This window comes from Pseudophryne corroboree, chromosome 7, assembly GCF_028390025.1.
Source record: "Pseudophryne corroboree isolate aPseCor3 chromosome 7, aPseCor3.hap2, whole genome shotgun sequence".
In the NCBI taxonomy this organism is placed as follows: Eukaryota; Metazoa; Chordata; class Amphibia; order Anura; family Myobatrachidae; genus Pseudophryne; species Pseudophryne corroboree.
This window is the reverse complement of record NC_086450.1, coordinates 260,905,697-260,926,537: the sequence shown is the minus strand read 5'-3', so window position 1 is coordinate 260,926,537 and position 20,841 is coordinate 260,905,697. Positions and strand designations below refer to the sequence as shown.

Here is a 20,841-nt window from a genome sequence, read left to right as displayed (position 1 = left end):
ACACTTGTGTTTGGCCAGTGTGGGTATCTTGGGTGGCCCAGCGCTCCCCTCACAGCGGGACCCACAGCAGCGTGTGTCCTTCTGAGCCTCCCTGGAGCGCAGCCTGCACTCAGAGGTGTGCTCCTACCCTAGTGCCACCATTCCCACTGGCGACCCGCTAACCGGGACACTGGCGCTGTACTCACCACTCTTCAATCTTCAGGCTCTGTTAGGGGGTGGCGGCTTGCGGCAGAAGGGTATGCTGCACCATGGTGTGGCTTGCGAATAGCTCCCTCAGGAGCTCAGTGTCCAGTCAGCAGAGAAACGGGACCATTAACTCTCAGGAAGTTGGGCCGTTCTCCTCCCTAAGTCCCACAAAGCAGTCAGGCTGTTGCCTAAACAGCCATGACTGAAAATAACAAACATTGAAAATAAAAGTAGAAAACTCTGCAGGAGCTCTCCAAAGCGTGACCGGCTCCTCCAGGCACATTTTCTAAACTGAGTCTGGTAGGAGGAGCATGGAGGGAAGAGCCAGCCCACACTATTGATTTCTTAAAGTGCCCATGGCTCCTAGTGGACCCGTCTATACCCCATGATACTAATGTGGACCCCAGTATCCTCTAGGACGTAAGAGAAAAAGGTATAGTCCCCGTCCACTGGGTGAAGCAAGCGCCAGGTGTAAATTAATTGAAAATCTTGTCAAATCAATTTGAACCTTCTGGACTCCTTCAAGAAGTTTCTTGGAGAATGGGTAGTGGAGTGCAATAGAGGTTCCAGAGCCCAATTAAAGTCACCTCCAAGAACAAGAACCCCCTCTATACTTTGCTCAATTGATTCAAGTGATTTTTTAAGATAGTGAGATTGGCCTTGGTTAGGGAGGTATAAATTGATAAAAGTAAATTTTTGTTGGGCAATAGTGCACTTAACCATAACCCCTCTCCCATCTCCAATTTGGGTCTCTGAGACATCAGTTAATCTAATGTGTTAGGCAAACAGTATGGCAACCCCTTTGGCCTTGACGCCTGTCGTATCATTAAAAAAGCCCTGTGGAAAATGTCTCGAACTGTGATTTTTAACACAGAGTGATGGACAGGAAGTGACCGTTTGGGGGAGGTAACAAAGAGTGGTGGTAAAAATGCAGGCGTGTTATGCCCATTTTAGGAAATAATGTACTCGTAGAAACATGGTGCCAGCATTACTACTGCTTTTTCCAGTCTGTGGAAAATCTCTGTAGCCTAAATACCAACACCAGCCTAAATACCAACACCAGAATCCCAACATTGATCAAAATGCCATCGCCGGCATCCAGACAAGTAGCACCATCCCGGTACCGAAATCTTGACTGCCGGGATCCCGAAGGAGCATGTACTGGGCCGGCAGGCAGGAAGTCACGCGTGGGAGAGGGGGAGAGTTAGGAGGGCATTGGGGTAAGTGTACTTATCTTCCCCATGTCAGGTACACTAACAATGCACATATCCTGACCTGTAAGGTCAAACAACATAATTGTAGGGCCTAATAGAATACAGGAGATGGTGTACTACAAGTTACATACTTGTTTTTCTGTATGTGTCTATTTACACACTGGTGTCATTGACTTTGTTCTGTGTCAATCAATGAATGTACCATAACATTACAGTGTAAAGCACCATGGTTATCAATAGCAAATAACAATAAAGCCACAAGTGGTACAGTGGGCTCAGCTTACAAAATAAAAACAATTACCAATTTATTCAAGGCACAGTTTGTGGGCGGTTACGGGCTGGCTATTAAAACGTAGATGTGTTGTGTTTCGGGTGCATATAAATGCCTGCAACTGTGATTCTGTACACAGTCAACATGGCTCAGGTGTCTAAGTTCCATTGCCTACTCTACCCAGGCACAGGGTTACTCAGAAGGTCAATGTTCACCCAATGTGTGTCCGATTAATGTGTCGTTGTATGCAAGCAGTGGGTCAGTAATGCCTCCATTGTGCTTCTCTATACAAATCCTGGTGGCTCTATAAACAGACACCTTAATAACTTGTTAGGTTGCACTTAACTTTTAGCTGCATCAACTTTTAAGATACATTTTGTAGTGATGTACATCGAATGTGGTGTTATATTGTTTTTAATAAAAACACCTTATGGACACAATATTTGTATGAGGACAAAAAGACCTTGGAAGAAAATATGGCAATTCTTAACATGTATAACTAGTTATCATGCACTTAATTATCAAACACTGTAATATAATAGCAGAAAATAACACAAAGGGGACAATTCAATTGTTTGCTATATTGTCTAAAGTAATGGGCATTTATCCAAGCTAATCAATTGTTGCTCCGATCAGACGCACATTAGCCACAGCAGTCACATCTCAGCTCTGGAGGTGGCGAGCTGAAATGGGCGAGAAGTCGGCTGTTTGGGCGTCCAAACAGCACTTTTCCCCATCGTGCCCGTTAGTTTAGCATGTTTAGCCATTTTACGTGGCTAAACACTAATTGTGCGTGATAATTAAGGGATGCCCAAAACAATTAAATTGGAACAATGGGTGCCCATTAATTACTGCGCTTTAACAAAAAACTAAATTGCCCCCATAGAAAACATTATTTTTTAAGTAGTTGTGCTTTAGCCCGTTCAATCTTCTCAGCTACAAAGGCATCAGTGACTGAAGTACATTTTGACAGGACTGTGTTCATTTCATTTTCATTTTTATGCTCAATGGCAGCTTCAGCAGCTTGGTCTAAATCACTATAAAAAAAAAAGCAACAAAAAAAAAAGCGGTTACAAAAGAAATGAGTTCATTATGTTGTATAAACTCCTATGAGAATAGTAATCAATTTAACAATGATGCACATGATTATGCTGTATACAGGCCAGTCTATGTTTTCACAGTACAATATAAAAGTATGGAGGAAATAATCTAGCAAAAATTCAGTAGGTGCTGCAATTGATAATTAGCCAAGTTGTAATTTGCAAATAACCTTCATTTTCATAATGTACTCTATGTAATCTGAAATCTCTCATTTTCATGCTCCTTCTGAATACATCTTGATAGCCAATACCAATTAACCAATTACGCTCTATCAAGCACACAGTTTTATATTATTATTACTATATACTGTAATTATTATATATATACGGTGTGTGTATATATATATATATATATATATATACATACATATATAATCCCTTATTTTGTTTTTTTAACCTTCTTGTTGCTGTTACAGTATGCCAGGACTTTTTCATTCCCAACCTAATAGCCCTTACAATATTAACAACCATTTTAATAATAATCTATGCAGTGATAGCCATCTTACAGTACCTGTACTTTGAGACACTTGGGATACCACAAAGGCTAACACACTATAGTATATAAGAAAAGGGAAATCTCACTTGAAATCTTGCTTCTTTTCTGTTCGCAAGCTAAAACCTTTCCTTACTGCTTACAGGCATTTGAAATGTAAGTATTTCGAAACACAATTAAATGGATCTAATGTCATAGCCAATGGATATTAAACACACACATATTATTTTTATATATATATATATATATATATACACATATATACACACATACATGCAATGGGGTTGAATCAGAGTGAAGCTGGGCACACGCTGGACAATATATTATTCGTTCAATGGAACGGACAATATGCTGTTTACGGATCTTTCACAGACATTTGTTGTCGGCCATGCTGCACAGCTGATGCCCAATAAATCTGCAGATATATTGGTGCATCATGCTGTCTGTATGGCCGGCCCAGCGATCACATGATAGGTCGGCCGTTATGCAGGTCATTACGGGGGCTGGGTTATTAAAATAATGCTGGTGAGGTGAGTCCCAGAGTTGAAGAGTTCGTGGGGGCATTATCGTGGGACTGGAGCAGCACACATTGCTGAGTTGATATGCTCTGAGGCTGTATCAATATGAAAACAATGAGGGATATTCAACTGTTTTAATAGGGGGAAAAAACAGACACCCAACTGACTTTTCAAACAATTGAATACCCCCAAATGTGTTACTTACAAGGCTATAAATCTGTTACTCACTGTGGTTTTGCTGACAGGAATGTAGTGTGACTGTGTTCAGCTTGTTACTGTGATTCTGTGCTGTGCACTCTGACCCCATACGACAGCTGCATATTGTGAGGCTGTGGCCCTTTGCCGATAACCCCTGTTCAGACCATGTCTACAGGAGCCTGTAGAGCCATCTGGACTGCATCACTGCTACAGTATATATCTTCCCCTGTGACACCCAGACAGCAGCAAGTGCTCTCTGGGGTAGTTGTAACCCCTCACTGCCAGAGTGTGCACAATCTCTACACTTACATATTGCACAAATGATCACTGCCTACATAAATATTACACACATGCCCATTGTACTTATACATTCTGTACAGATGCCCAATGTACACATACTGTTCATACTCCACACATACATGCTGCACTTATACATATAGTACTGCACACATGCCCAAATTTGCAGATTTCGATTTTAACTGATGCATTTTGTATTATACTCTACCTCTCTGTCTTTCCGGTCTCTCTCTCTCTACTGCCTGTCTTTCTTTTTCATCCACTAGGGGTCACTGGAGTACTCTTGGGATATGGATGGGGCGTTAGTAACCCTCCTCCCCGCTCCATACTCTCAAGATGCCTCAGTGTTTTTTGTGCCTCCACAGGGAAGGCATGTTCTGGATTGCTCCAGACTTTATTTTTACAACTTTTTATTTTTTAACCACAGCCCCTTCCCAGCTTACTAAGAAGCTTGGGTCTGGGAATGTGTGGGCTGCTACAAGCAGCAAAGGCTTGTTGGCGCTTAGAGAGAAGCCCTGCCATAGACCTTCATCAGCATAAGCTGATTTCAGCCTTGGCTGTAGGAGTAGGTCGGTGCTTGGAGAGAAGCAGGTGGTGGAGGGGCTGGTGCGGTGGTGCCGCAGGTGGGGGAGGGGCGGGTGCCACGGATGGAGGAGAGTGGAGCCACTGCGGGTGGTGGAGGGAGTGTGTGGGAGTGCCATGGGTGGATGAGGGGCGGGTGCAGGGGTGCCACAGGTGGGGGAGGGGTGAGTGCGGGGGTGCGAGGGGTTCTGGAGCCAAAACAGTTGGTGGAGGGGAGGGGTGCGGGGGTGCCGTAGATGGGGACCGGAGGTACTGTGAGTGGGGGAGGGGCAGGTAATGCTTCTCCTCCTGAAAGCAGCTAAGCTGCTGTTCTCCCTTTGGCAGTGGCTCTCCTGGAGACTCACACAGCAGCCAAGCAGCCAGTCACTACTGTTAGCGCCGGTGTCCCAACAAGCCGCATTACAGGGAAGAAGACGCACTCAATAAACTACAGCTCCCAGCAGCCCTTAATACCGGAATGCTTAGGCGCTAAGGGCTGCTGGGAGCTGTAGTTTATTTAGTGCGTATACTTCCCTGTAATGCAGCTCAGGTTAGGCCTACAACAGGGTCTTTCCTCAGACCAGCTTATACTTCTAACCGATCACATTTGTGAATCGGCTGAGTATTTGGGTATGGCATCTATGGATGTCGGACAAGTTAGTTCTCGGATTTCAGCTTCTATAATTGCGGCTCGACGGGCGCTTTGGTTGCGGTCTTGGCAGGCCAAGGCTGAGTCGAAACAAGGAATAGAGGAGTTGCCTTATACTAGCAATATGTTATTTGGTAAAATGGATTTCTCAGGCTACATGGTGAAAACCTGTGTTCCTACCGTTGCCCAAACCAGTTCCTAAAAGGTAGTATGCTAGACCAGCAGCATTCAGATCTTTTAGACCTCAGTCCTTTCGAGGCCGTGCTCGAGGAACCACGTGTAGACGTGGTAGAGGATGTGGTTTTCAACAAACCTCTAACCGTTGTCAAGAAACAAAGCCAGCTGACAAACCAGTGGCATGATGGGCTTCCAGCCCATCTCGGATCTTCAGTTGTGGGATCACGCCTTCACATATTTCACTTGGCGTGGTAATAGAAATCCACAGATGGGTGGATCTGCAATTTAGTGTGCAAAGGTTACAAAATAGAGTTCGATTGTCTACCACCGATGCGGTTTTTTAAGACAGGTCTGCCTGTGTCAGGAGACAAGAAGGCAGTTCTGCAGGCCGCTATTCAGTCTCTCATAGATTCAGCAGTTTTGATTCAGGTACCAGTACACCAACAAGGTCAAGGGTTTTATTCCAATCTTTTTGTAGTACCGAAGCCGTACGGCTCAGTCAAACCGATACTGAACCTAAAGGGGCTCAATCAGTACGTCACTTACTATACATTCAAGATGGAATCGATGCGGTCAGTGATTGCAGGGTTAGACCCACAGGAATTCATGATTTTGCTAGATCTCAGGGATGCATACTTACACATTCCCATTTGGCCACCGCATCAGGCGTACTTACGGTTTACAGTACAACAAAATCATTATCAATTTCAAAACCTACCATTTGGCCTCTCATCAGCACCTCGGGCATTCACAAAAGTGATGTCTGTGATGATTGCTCATCTCAGAACCCAGGGAGTGAGAATAGTTCCGTACTTAGACAACCTACTCATCAAGGCTTCGTTTTAACAAATACTCCTTCAACATGCCTTACTAACGTACAATGTCCTAGTTCAGCACGGTTGGAATGTCAACTTCAAAAAAATCAAGCCTTGTCCCGTCTCAACAAATTCAATTTCTCGGTATGATTCTGGATATGGTAGCTCAACGAATTTACCTTCTAGAGGTGAAAGAACAAAGTATTCGTCATCTGGTACAGTTAGTGCTCAAACCACGGACAGTCTCGGTGCACTTGTGCATTCGACTGTTAGGAAAGATGGTGGCATCTTTCAAAGCACTGCAGTTCAGAAGATGTCCTTTTCAGCTAGATCTTCTCACACAGTGGTCATGGTCTCATCTACAGATTCATCAAATGGTGTGTTTGTCTCCAAGGACAAGAGTGTCACTGCTCTGGTGGCTTAAAAAAAAAACGGTGGGAAAAAGGTTTGGAGTCTGAAATTGGACAATTCTGACGATGGATGCAAGTCTCAGAGGTTGGAGAGCAGTGGTCCTACATTGTCAGCTTCAGGGTCTATGGTCAGACGGAGAATGATTACGGTCAATAAATGTCCTGGAACTCAGGGCAATTTTCAATGCTCTGCAATAGGCAGTTCACATACTCCAGTTTCAGACTGTTCAGATTCAGTCAGACAACGCAACGGCAGTCGCATACATCAACAAAGAGGGACTCAAAGTCGCATGGTCATGTGAGAAGTTGCTCAAATCCTGAATTGGGCCGAGCATCACCAAGTGATATTATCGGCAGTGTTCATTCCAGGAGTGGACAACTCGGAAGCAGATTATCTCAGTCATCATGATTTTCATCTAGGAGAATGGGCTTTACATCCAGAAGTGTTCCAGATGTTAGTCCAGCGGTGGATCTAATGGCATCTCGCCAAAATCATTAGACACCCAAGGATGTGTCCAGAACAAGAGATCCAAAGGCAGTGGATGCTCTCACAATAGCGTGGCCGTACAGCCTTGTGTATCCATTTCCGCTGCTTCCTTGGTTGCGAAAGCGGATCAAAAGAGAGTCCACGACTGTCATACTAGTGGCGCCTCATTGGCCTCAGAGAGCTTGGCTCTCAGATCTCCATGGTCTACTCGCAGACGATCCGTGGCCACTTCCGCTACGTTCAGACCTTCTGAAACAGGGTCAGTTTCTTTACCCCGATTTAGCGCGGCTGCGTTTGATGGGGTGGCTGTTGAAAATGCTCTCTTAAGACGAGAGGGCATTCCGGAGTATGTTACATGCTAGGAAGCCAGTTACAGCAGCTCATTATCACAGGATGTGGCGAGCTTATATTAGTTGGTGTGAATCTCGGAAGTATCCGACATCTTTCAAGTTATCCTGTCTTTTACTATTTTTACAGATGGGGTTAGATGGAGGACTACGTTTAGCGACACTAAAGGTGCAGGTCTCTGCTTTGTCAATTTTCTTTCAGCAGTGTTTGACTCTCCAACAGTTCAAATTTTCCTGCAAGGTGTCCTTAGAGTTCAACCTCCGTTTATCCCACCTATAGCTCCATGGGACTTAAATCTATTTTTGGATTTTTTGCAGTCTTCAATTTTTGAATCCTTACAAGTGGATTTTAAGTTTCTTACTTGGAAAACAGTTTTACTCCTAGCCTCAGCTTCAACAAGGCGCGTTTCTGAATTGGGTGCGTTGTCATGCAAAGCACCGTATCTAGTTTTGATGACAGAGCGGAACTTCGGACGAATCCCGCTTTTCTACCTGAGGTAGTATCTTCTTTTCACATGAATCAACCAATCGTAGTTCCTGTTTTTTCAGAAGGTTCAGGAACTCCAGCTATTTTGGATGTGGTTTGTGTGCTTTGGATTTATGTAGCCCGAACACCATTAGTATGTAAAACAGATACATTGTTTGTTCTCTATGATGCAGTCATGGTAGGTTGGCCAGCTTCCAAACATACCTTGGCTAGGTGGATTAAGCTGACCATTCATCAAGCTTACTTTCTTGCTAGTCTACAATCGCCTACATCTATTTCAGCGCATTCCACGCGTTCTGTGGGAACATCATGGCCAGCAGGTCATGGAGCTTCCACGACTCAACTTCGCCGTGCAGCTACTTGGTCATCAGTACACATGTTTGTGTGCTTTTACAAGTTTGATACTTTTGTGGCATCAGCATCTAGCTTTGGCCATCTAGTGTTACAGGTGCCAACCAGCTCTCTCGCCCAAGAGATAATGCCGCGACAGGAGCACAATCATGCTCGAGTCATCTCCCTTTAGGCGTCAGGACTCGGATGCAAAGAGAACAACAATTTGATCAAGAACCCGCCACGGTGGCCAGTGTCAAAGGACACAAGAATATACAAGAATATAAAACCAAATAAATTATTTCTAACCTGCCATCGAGGACTGACTGATGCAGAGATTAGTATCCTGCGTAATGGACTGAATTTTGTACCTACCTGTCGTCACAATAGCCTTGACAGTAGGATTGATTTGTGCCGCTATAATAGACAGCTGCGCTTGAAAGAATACTTAGAAAAAAAAGGACTCTGCGACAGCTACAGTTCCGGACCGTCCGATAAAGGTAAAATCGAGTTATGATCCCTACTCGAGCAATTTGGCTATTAAATCCTTTACCAGGACTGTTTCTGTCTGTATTGATGAATGTGATACTATTCCTGTTAAGAGTATACCGAATATTACAATGGCTGAACGTGTTACTTTGAAAAATCTGTCTGTGTACACTGATATCACTGTGCGCCCTTCCGATAAGGGGGGTGGCATAGTGATACAAGCTATAGATGAATATAAAAGAGAGGCTTATCGACAGTTGAATGATGCTACGGTATATATGCGTTTAGATCATGATTCCACTAAGGCATTCCTTAGTGAGTTGACCTCTGTTCTTAATGAAGCAGTGGTGAATGGTATAATTTCTAAATACAGTATACTATGAAGGAACTTCTCAATGAGACACCACGTGTGCTGGTTTTTTACACGCTCCCAAAGCTTCATAAAGATCGATTGAGGCAACTAGGGCGCCCAATCATATCTGCTAGTGACTCTTTGTTTTCAGCAGTGTCTAAATACATTGATTATTATTACAATCTGTTAGTCAGTCCGAAAAGACGTACCCCAAGGATATATCTACTTTTTTAGAAAATGTATGTGATTTTGGTGATATTCCCGGCCAGTGCTGGCTTTGCACAGCTAACGTAGTTAGCCTGTATACTAATATCCTGCACTCCAATGGGTTGGATGCAGTAAGATGCTTTATCACGAATAATCCACAGTACAAGTTTCCAGAAATCTAATTCTTTCTGTCCCTGTTGAATCTGATTTTGTGTAGGAATTATTTCATCTTTAATAGTGAGTTTTTTTGCACAGACCCTTGGTTGTACAATGGGTTCGTGTGCAGCTTTGGCGTACGCAAACTCATTCATGTTTTGGGTGGAGAAAAGTATGTTCTTCTATCAGAGGAACTTAGGGTTCAGATACTCTTTTACACTCAGTACATAGATGATGTACTCCTTTTATGGACTGGTACTAAGGAGGACTTTATATCTATGATAGGTAATGTCAACATCTTGGATAATTACATTAAATTTACATATGATATACAAGCTAGTGACATGCATTTTCTGGATGTGAACATCACTAGGAGAGGGAATACATTTATGACATCTGTTTTCAGAAAACCCACTGATTGTAATAGCTTATTACTAGGTTCTAGCCATCATCCTCTTCAAAAAGGTTTAACCTTTTCCCAATTCCTACGTGCACACCGTATGTGTAATGATGAGAAAACACAGCTTGATTTGATGACTGCCAAATTGTTTTTTGAAAGGGGTTACCCAAATGCATTACTACAACAGGCAAGGACCAGGGCAATAGCTGAGCCTCAGATATCCCTAGGGGTGAATCACTTAAAAAATAAGAATAAAAATCAGAGTGATTAGTCGATTATTTGTGTTAGCAAATACACTACATCTAGCCAGAAACTGACGACAGCTAAGAGAATCTGGCCAGTACTGCAATCTGATCCAGACCTTCCTTCATTATCTAAGCGATCTTATCGTCCGTGTTTTCGCATACGTTCTAGAGGATGCTGGGGATGCTTCAAGAACCATGGGGTATAGACGGGATCCGCAGGAGACATGGGCACTTTAAGACTTTGAATGGGTGTGAACTGGCTCCTCCCTCTATGCCCCTCCTCCAGACTCCAGTTTAGATTCTATGCCCAGTGAGACTGGTCACACACAGGGGAGCTCTACTGAGTTTCTCTGATAAGACTATGTTAGGTTTATTATTTTCAGGGAGAACTACTGGCAACAGTCTCCCTGCTTCGTGGGACTTAGGGGAGAGACGCAGACCTACTTATGTGAGTTTCAAGGCTATGCTTCTTTGGCTACTGGACACCATTAGCGTGCGTGGTACGGGTTTTTTCGGTTTGTTTTTTGCCAAGTACGTGGATTACAAGCTCAGAAGAGGACCGATCTACACTGGATTTTTGTGAGTATAATTTTATTCACAGGTACCCCATGGATTCTACTTGGAGAAGTGGACCGACCCTCGTGTGAACATAGGTAAGTATGTGTGAATGTAGGTGTGCATGTATGTAATAAAGTTTTACTGTCACGGTGTGTGTGTTGTGTTTTTATTTGGGAATTTTTTTTGTAAGAGTACTACAGGTACCAGCGGGCCCGTTTTCCCCCAGCATGCTGGTACTTATGGTTCTCCAAGTACCAGCTTGCGGGGGAGGCTTGCTGGGACTTGTAGTACTGCTACAAAAAACAATATTCTTTTTTTTACATTTGGCTATCAGCCCCCCATCCGCCGCCCTTGGATGGGGGGGACAGCCTCGGGCTTCACCCCTGACCCTTGGGTGGCTGGAGGGGGGGGACCCCTTGATTTAAGGGGTCCCCACTCCTCCAGGGTACCCCGGCCAGGGGTGACTAGTTCGTGATTTAATGCCAGGGCCGCAGGGACCTATATAAAAGTGTCCCCCGGCTGTGGCATTATCTCTCTGACTAGTAGAGCCTGGTGCTGGTGTTAAAAATACGGGGGACCCCTACGCTTTTTGTCCCCCGTATTTTTGGCACCAGGACCAGGCGCAGAGCACGGTGCTGGTTAAAATATGGGGGAACCCCGGTCAATTTTCCCCCCATATTTCTGCAACCAGGACCGGCTCAAAGAGCCCGAGGCTGGTTGTGCTTAAGAGGGGGGACCACACGCATTTTTTTTACATTTTAACACCTTATTTATTTTAAAGGTGCACAATGAAGCCCTGCACGGATCTCACAGATCCGGCCGGGATTCCTTGTGTTTTGTCAGGCAGTGTTTTACTCATCACTCCCGTAAAACACTGCCTGACATTACGAATCTCATCGACATCGGAAAAGACGAATCTTGCAAACTCCGCAGATTAGTAAATGACCGTATCAGGATTCAAAAACTTGCAGTAAAATGCACCCGATACCATTCGAGTTCAAACACCCTTAAAAACGGCTAAAACACGAATATTAGTAAATATACCCCCAAGTGTTTATTCTTTTCCCGCCGTGGATAGAATAAAGTGAGAGTCGCCCCCTGTTCTGCACGGGGCCCTGTCACAAAGGATCGTATGCAGGAAGATATGTGATACTCTAATTATGTGTCCGCATGTACGTTGATTATACTTGCATTACAAGCGCATGGGGGAGTAGTTGTATGCAGGGTACTCCTTATGTTGGGTCATGTCTATTTCATTGCAGCATACTGCCGTGCGACTACAAGGGATATAGGACTCTTGGGTTCGCGGGCCAATTCCATGGCGGTCTCGACTAGGAGGGCGTTGTGGATTCACCAATGGAATGCTGAGGCTGACTCCGAGAAGAATTGGAGTCTCTTCCCTATGAAGGTGAAACCTGGTTTGGGGATGGCTTTGTTAAGTTGATCTTGGCAGATACCACTGGTAAGTCAACCTTCTTGACCTATGTTCCCTCACAACGGTTGCTGATGCATTTTTGTAGGATGCAGTCATTTCGACCGAATAGATACGGTTTTTCCCTTTCTTTGCAGGTAGAGGAAGGTGAAAAGGTAAGAGGTCAGCAGCCTTTTCAAGTTCGCAGAGGCAGAAATCATCCTCTGTTTCTGCCACATCCACCGCATGACGCTGGGTCTATCTTGCGGGAGCCCACAGCGGTGGGACCACGTCTAATACTCTTCAGCCAGTCCTGGAACGGACATGGACCAGTGAGTTTAAGAATAGAGTCCCAAGGAGGACATACTGGAGTTTCCAGATGATTCCCCTCACTGATTTTTCAAATAGACCTTACCGATTCTCCTCTGGACGGGGAGGTGGTATGCGACGCCATACAGGAGTTGTGTCAGGATCAGGTCATTGTCCTGCTGTCCCAGTCACACAAAAAAAAAAGCTGTTATTCAAGCTTATTCGTGCTTCTGAGGCCGGAAGATAGAGGGTCTAAGTACGGTTTCTTCCGCATTAGGCTTACCTGGGTTTGCTATTCAGGATTGTCATTACCAATTCACCGGAGTGATGGCGGTATGATGGTTTTCCTTCGATAGTAAAAGTCATTATTATTCTGTACTGGGATGCTCTCCTGAGTACGGCGAGGTCAAGAAACAAGTGGTGCAAAACGTTGCTTTCTCCCTGACAGTTCTTCAACAAAGTGGTTGGCTCCTGAACTTGCCAGAATCACTGTTGATCCCAACGATGCGGTTGTCGGCGTTGGGAAAAATGTTTGATACAGAACTGTTGAGAGTTTGTTTCTTCCAGTGAAAAAAGCTCTGAGGATCCAGAGTCAGGTCAGATCCGCAACAGTGTCAATCCATCAATACGTTCCGTTTATGAAAAAGATGGTTGCGGTCTACGAGGCCATTCAGTGAGCAGGTTAAATGCCAGAGTGGTTTTAGCGGGACCAGTTGGACATGTGGTCCAGGTCTCACCAGCACATGCACCGGAAAATAATCCTATCTTTCAGAACCAGAATCTCTCTCCTGTGGTGGCTGCACAGTTCTCACCTCCTAGAGGGATGAAGGTTCGGGATCCAGGATTGGATCCTGGTGTCCATGGATGCAAGTCTCCGAGGCTGGGGAGCAGTCATTCTGGGGGAAAAATTTCCAGGGAAAATGGTCAAGCCAGGAAGCTTGTCTGCACATAAACATTCTGGAATTAAGGGCTATTTACAACGGCCTTCTGCAAACGGAACATCTTCGCGATCTGCCCGTCTTAATTCAGTCGGACAACATAACAGCAGTGGCGTACGTAAACCGCCAGGGCGTAACGAAGAGCAGAGCGGCAATGGCAGAAGCCACAAAAGTTTTCCGCTGGGCGGAAAGGCATGTAAACGCTCTGTCAGCGATCTCCATCCAGAGAGTGGGGTCTTCATCAAGAGGTCTTTGCAGAAGTGACAAGTCGTTGGGGAATTCCTCAAATAGACATGATGGCGTCTCGCCTCAACAAGAAACTTCCGAGATATTGTTCCAGGTCGAGGGACCCTCAAGCAATAGCAGTGGACGCCCTAGTGACACCGTAGGTGTTTCAGTCAGTATATGTGTTCCCTCCGATTCCACTCATTCCAAAAGTGATAAAGATCATAAGAAGAACAAGGGTTCAGGCAATCCTCATTGTTGCAGATTGGCCAAGGAGGGCTTGGTATCCAGATCTTCAGGAATTGCTCATAGGAGATCCCTGGTCTCTTCCTCTACGATAGGATCTGTTACAGCAGGGGCCGTGCGTGTACCAAGACTTACCGCGGCTTCGTTTGACGGCTTGGAGGTTGAGCGCAGGATCCTAGCCCGAAAGGGTATTCCCGGTGGAGTAATTCCCACACTGCTTCAGGCTAGAAAAGAGGTACAGGTTGAGTATCCCATATCCAAATATTCCGAAATACGGAATATTCCGAAATACGGACTTTTTTGAGTGAGAGTGAGATAGTGAAACCTTTGTTTTTTGATGGCTCAATGTACACAAACGTTGTTTAATACACACAGTTATTAAAAATATTGTATTAAATGTCCTTCAGGCTGTGTGTATAAGGTGTATATGAAACATAAATGAATTGTGTGAATGTACACACACTTTGTTTAATGCACAAAGTTATAAAAAATATTGGCTAAAATTACCTTCAGGCTGTGTGTATAAGGTGTATATGAAACATAAATGCATTCTGTGCTTAGATTTAGGTCCCATCACCATGATATCTCATTATGGTAGGCAATTATTCCAAAATACGGAAAAATCCCATATCCAAAATACCTCTGGTCCCAAGCATTTTGGATAAGGGAGACTCAACCTGTAATGGCAAAATATTATCACCGTATTTGGAGAAAATATGTGTCTTGGTGTGAATCCAAGGAGGCTCCTACGGAAGAATTTCAGCTGGGCCGTTTTCTCAATTTTCTGCAAGCAGGGGTGGATGCAGGCCTAAAGTTAGGCTCAATTAAAGTACATATTTCGGCCTTGTCAATTTTCTTTCAAAAAGAATTGGCTTCCCTTCCAGAAGTTCAGACTTTCGTGAAAGGTGTGCTGCACATCCAACCTCCCTTTGTGCCCCGGTGGCACCATGGGATCTTGACGTGGTGTTGTGGTTCCTGCAATCTCATTTGTTTGAACCTTTATGTAAGGTAGAGTTGAAATTCGTCACTTGGAAAGTGATCATGCTGTTGGCCTTGGCCTCTGCAAGGTTGGGTGTCTGAATTGGCGGCTTTGTCTCACAACAGTCCCTATTTGATCTTCCATGAAGATAGAGCGGAGTTGAGAACTCGTCAGCAATTTCTGCCTAATGTAGTGTCATCGTTTCACATGAACAATCTAATGTGGTGCCAGCGGCTACCGACACCTTTGAGGAATCAAAGTCTCTAGATGTGGTCAGAGCTTTGAAATTTTATGTAGCCAGAACGGCTCAGATTAGGACAATGGAGGCTCTGTTGTCCTGTATGATCCCAACAAGATTGGGACTCCTGCTTCCAAGCAGACTATTGCACGCTGGATCTGTAATACGATTCGGCAAGCACATTATACGGATGGATTGCCATTACCGAAATCGGTGAAGGCCCATTCTACCAGAAAGGTGGGCTCATCCTGGGCGGCTGTACGAGGGGTCTCAGCATTACGGCTTTGCCGAGCAGCTACTTGGTCGGGTTCAAACACCTTTGAGAAGTTTTACAAGTTTGATACCCTGGCTGTTGAGGACCTCTTGTTGGGTCAATCGGTGCTGCAGTGTCATCCGCACTCTCCCGCCCGTTCTAGAGCTTTGGTATAAACCCCATGGTTCTTGAAGCATCCCCAGCATCCTCCAGGACGTATGAGAAAATAGGATTTTAATACCTACCGGTAAATCCTTTTCTCTTAGTCCGTAGAGTGTGTACTGTATCTGCAGTTATTGGGTATGGTTACACACATGGTGTGTTGCGTTTAAGTCAGCCTGTTGCTGACAATATTCATGTCATGGCATGCGTTATGCTGTTATTGGTTGTGTTTAAACACAGGTTGTGTTACGCTTTATGTCAGCGTATTGCTGCATATTCCTCATGCCGTCGGCTGGTGTTCTATTGAATGCCACGCTCTGCGGCTTACTGGAGGTGTGAGCTGGTAAGATGCTCACCGTGGTTTAACAATAAATTCTTTCCTCGAAATGTCCGTCTCCCTGGGCACAGTTCCTATAACTGGAGTCTGGAGGAGGGGCATAGAGGGAGGAGCCAGTTCACACCCATTCAAAGACTTAAAGTGCCCATGTCTCCTGCGGATCCCGAACCCCATGGTTCTTCAAGCCTCCCCAGCATCCTCTACGGACTAAGAGAAAAGGATTTACCGGTAGGTATTAAAATCCTATTATAAAAGAGGGAAGCGCATTAGGGATAGTGTAGTACGCACTGACATCTCTAAATTTTCAGTAGCTGACAGTGGGCACTTCCTAAGTAAGAAACCAGGTAATTACAAGTGTTTGGGGTGCACCGCTTGCATGTATTTGGAAACTGGTACCACGATTATGCACCCTCATTCAGGACGTAAAATCAAGATCAGGCATATCTTAACCTGTACGAGTAGATATTCTATATACTGCTTTTGGTGTCCATCAGATCTCTATTATATTGGTAAAACGACTTGCCAATTTAGGGAGTGCTTGGCGCAACACCGTAGTGCTGTAAAACAGATGTCAGAGGGCAAATTTATTGATCAGCCAGTGACAAAATATTTTAAGCAGTACCAACATAGGGCCTAATTCAGACCTATGTGCATCTATGATCAGTTACACGGACATGCGGGGGGGGGGACGCCCCGCATGTCAGGCCCGACCCCCACGCACAAGTACAGCGATGCTTTTGTACTTTAAAAGTAGCTACTCATCACTGTGAGGGTCGCAGTGACTGCATGTGACGTCACACAGCCACCGCAGCCCCATCCCCCCCCCCGCCAATGGTCCGGGCACGCCTGCGTTGCCCGGACTGCACCCCCCCTAAACGGCAGCCAAATGCTGCCGTCCCGTCCCCTCCCACCCAGAAACCGCCTCTGCTTGATTGACAGGGCTGAGATAGCCGGCGGCTGTCTGGCATGCGTCGACGCTGTCAAAGTCAGAAAAATATCTCTATGCACACTACCATATTTGCACCTCATACAGGTCCGTGCTGCGCATGCGTACGCTCTCCCGTACGTGCGCATACTCACAGTCGCGGGCACCCGCAGGCGCACGGTATGCGTATTTACGGTAGAGTTTATGTGATCGTAGCGAGCGACTCAATCGTTACATATTTTCACTATATAATGTATTTTGTAGATCATGGTCCCTTTGATAGATTCTGAAAGTTTAGTTAACATAGCATGTTCCTGAACAGAGAGATCCCTCTTTGTATTGTACGAAGGGTCTAACAGGGGTCATACAGTGGTGTTTGGTACCCATCGGAAGAGTATTTAAATAGCAATATTCCGGTGTTGGTTTGGAGCGGATTAATCGCTCGTGCGAATAGTTATGGACATAAGAAGTTTATGTCCATTTACTATTATTTGTTCTTATTTAGTCATGCGGCGGGAAACCCAGTATCCCACCCACCTGAACAGTTGGAAGCAGTCACAGCCCACCTGTATGAATCAACCTATGACCTCTTGTTATAATGCGAAGCCGAATTCCTGTGTCCAATGAACAATGAGATTGTAGGGACCATTGAATTGTATTGTGTGTGGGGCATAAATAGGCAGGCCGACCATATCCAGTTCACTCTCTTCAACGGTTCTCATTGCTGATAATCGGGAGCTGGATATCGAGGCGCATGCGATCGTTTCCCCTTGTGCGTAAGTGTTTCTCCGCAACTATATTGATCTTCTTGTTATTGTGGGCCAATTTCTCTCTCTCTCTCTCTTCTCCTCTTTCTCTCTTATTTTCCCTTAAATAGTAATTGTATTGTATTTCCTGTGTAGTTATCTGGTTAGGTAGTCTATGTTATATTGTAGTGTATGATTTGTATTTGTATTAATTCTTTTGCAAGTATATCATTCATAATATATATTAGGCGTTGGACCCTGAGCACGGTATCTGTGTATTTCTTATAGTGTTAAGTATTCTCAGAGCGTCGGTGACGCTAGAACAGCTTTAAAGGTAATAAGGTTATACTGTGTTGCATTTACACTCTATCATTACACTAAGGTTTTACTGCACAATACACTGTTTATGGTTTAGATACAAAGGTTTAACATTGTGAGCGTCAGCGCCGCTGGTGATCTCCTCGTGGTCCCGAGCGTCCGCTACGCTATAGCGAATCATTAAGTTAGTCAGCAGCCAATAGCGTGCCTGCCCGTGATCTCTTGGCCGTGAGCGAACGTGACGCTTGAGCGTCTCGACTACGGCTAAGCGATTGTTACGCAACGTGCGTACCCTTACGGTACTTCATACGTAGATAGCGTACAGTGTTCTTAGACCTCATAAAGGGTATTATATAAGATAAATATTTAGCTTTATCAACGCATACACAGTTCAGACCTGATTGGCTGCTGTGCGAAAACGCACAGCACCGATCAGGTCTGAATTACAGTAGACCCATAATGTTTCAGCACTGCAATACAAAATGCTTGATCATGTGCCTGTTGATTTGAGGGGTGGTCTTCAGTATGCTGACTGACGGGATCCCGGCGCACAGTATACCGGCGCTGGAATCCCGACAGCCGGTATACCAACACTTATTCTCCCTCGTGGGGGTCCACGACCCCCCTGGAGAATAAAATAGCGTGGCGCGCGTAGCGCGGCGAGCCCGCAAGGGGCTCATTTGCGCTCGCCACACTGTCGGTAAGCCGGCGGTCGGGCTCCCGGCCCCGGTATGCTGGTCGCCGGGAGCCCGACCGCCGGCATACCATACTGAACCCGATTTGAGAGGTGGTGACAGAGGGAAAATACTATTGTAGAAAGAAGCAAAATGGATACATTTGCTGAATACTGTAGTCCCGTATGGGTTAAATGAAAACCTATCCCTATCGTGTTTTTTAATAAGGTTTCATTGTACTGTGAGGCTCTATTTAAGATACATTGTTTTAAAATATGCTATATTTGTCCCATTTTGCTATTTTGTTTCAGCGAGATCACCTTGTAATTTGTTATATTTGTATATAGTGCTCTTTACGTATTAGTAAGGAGGATGCTGTATAAATGTATTTTGATTATTTGATGTGCTTGTACCTTTTTGTATAATGTTTCCACGGTGATAGACACAGGGGTGCCGTTATAGGTCTCCACCCAGGCAGGTGTCCCACAGGTGATGGATATTGGGGGTCATTCCGAGTTGTTCGCTCTGTATTTTTTTCTCGCAACGGAGCGATTAGTCGCTAATACGCATGCGCAATGTCCGCAGTGCGACTGCGCCAAGTAAATTTGCTATGCATTACGAGGTTTTTTCTTCGTTCTGGTGATCGTAATGTGATTGACAGGAAGTGGGTGTTTCTGGACGGAAACTGGCCGTTTTATGGGTGTGTGAGAAAAAACGCTACCGTTTCTGGGAAAAACGCGGGAGTGGCTAGAGAAACGGAGGAGTGTCTGGGCGAACGCTGGGTGTGTTTGTGACGTCAAACCAGGAACGACAAGCACCGAACTGATCGCAGATGCCGAGTAAGTCTGGAGCTACTCAGAAACTGCTAAGAAGTGTCTATTCGCAATTCTGCTAATCTTTCGTTCGCAATTTTGATATGCTAAGATTCACTCCCAGTAGGCGGCGGCTTAGCGTGTGCAAAGCTGCTAAAAGCAGCTTGCGAGCGAACAATTCGGAATGACCCCCATTGACGGGATACTGGATTGGGGGCATGTCTGACACTGCTTATATGGTGTGCTCACAAGTATAAATGTATGTTCTGTGTATATTGTACTTTATTCCTGACGAATGTTGAATAAACCAAAATGTTGAAAGAAGACAGGTGTGTCAACCTGAGCTTATTCTTACAAGTCCGTAAGTGCCGCCAATACTCTATGCTCTATCGCTTTTGCTGTGAAGGGCACCGGACGAGATGGAACTAATTGTGAGGGAGTGCCGAGCATCTGCTTTGTGTGTGTGTGTGTGTATATATACATATATATATATATATATAGATGCTGCGGTCCGGCACTCCATATGAGCCTTTCTGGTAGCTTTCGCTGGTGCCCTCATAAAGGTAATTCAATATTAATCCAGTGATGCGGCACTCATGCTGGTCTCAGAATGAAAAAGCGGACAGCCGTCCAAATCTCTTCAACGTTTCAATTTATTTTTCAAATTGTCATCAGGAAGTAATACATCGACAACTAAAACACATTGATATAGACATACCACATAAAGAACAGGAACTGTCAAGCGGGAAAATCAACACCGCAGCCGGTGTGTGAATCACTCTGACCTCATCAGACTTGGACCATCGTCGAACCCTATGACGTCAGTGTGATTATGGTTACCATAGTAACTATCTGAAGCTTCATACCCCCAACCAAATTTACTGTAAAACAAGAACTCTACTTATAAAAATCAACAATACACAAGCAAAATAACACCTTTACTATAAATATAAAATAACGGTGCACTTTAATCAGGTCATCCAAGAACAACATATACGGCAGATGGGGCATTCCTACCAGAAATCAGTATAATGTATCCCTTATACAAAGGAGAGTGCAGTGTAATTGCCACATATAGTAAATTACCATAATTGCTAGAGATTCATTGTTTTAATACTATTGTGATCACCTGCTACTACAAGGTTATAATACCTGCATCCACTCAGTCTGGACAACGAATGTTTCTTTTCTGCAAAATTACGCGCTACCGGTTGTTCACTGGAGCCCGAAGCGATAGCCGCCCGGATCGTTGCTCTGTGGTTGCCCATGCGCTCCTTGATATAGCTGAGGCCGCAGGGACAAATAATCTGATAAATTACAA

General features: G+C 44.8%; 1 protein-coding gene across 4 annotated transcripts in view; it reads right to left on the bottom strand.

Annotated features, from left to right (window-relative positions):
- Positions 1–1,111: 1,111 nt before the first annotated feature.
- VPS16 (VPS16 core subunit of CORVET and HOPS complexes) overlaps positions 1,112–20,841 on the bottom strand; it is a 959,900-nt gene continuing 940,170 nt past the window's right edge. For all 4 annotated transcript variants that reach the window (XM_063934117.1, XM_063934116.1, XM_063934114.1 and 1 more), the window contains one exon: positions 1,112–2,708. In XM_063934117.1, the coding sequence (XP_063790187.1) occupies positions 2,564–2,708 (145 nt within the window). In that variant the 3' untranslated portion in view covers positions 1,112–2,563. The remainder of the gene's footprint in view (positions 2,709–20,841) is intronic.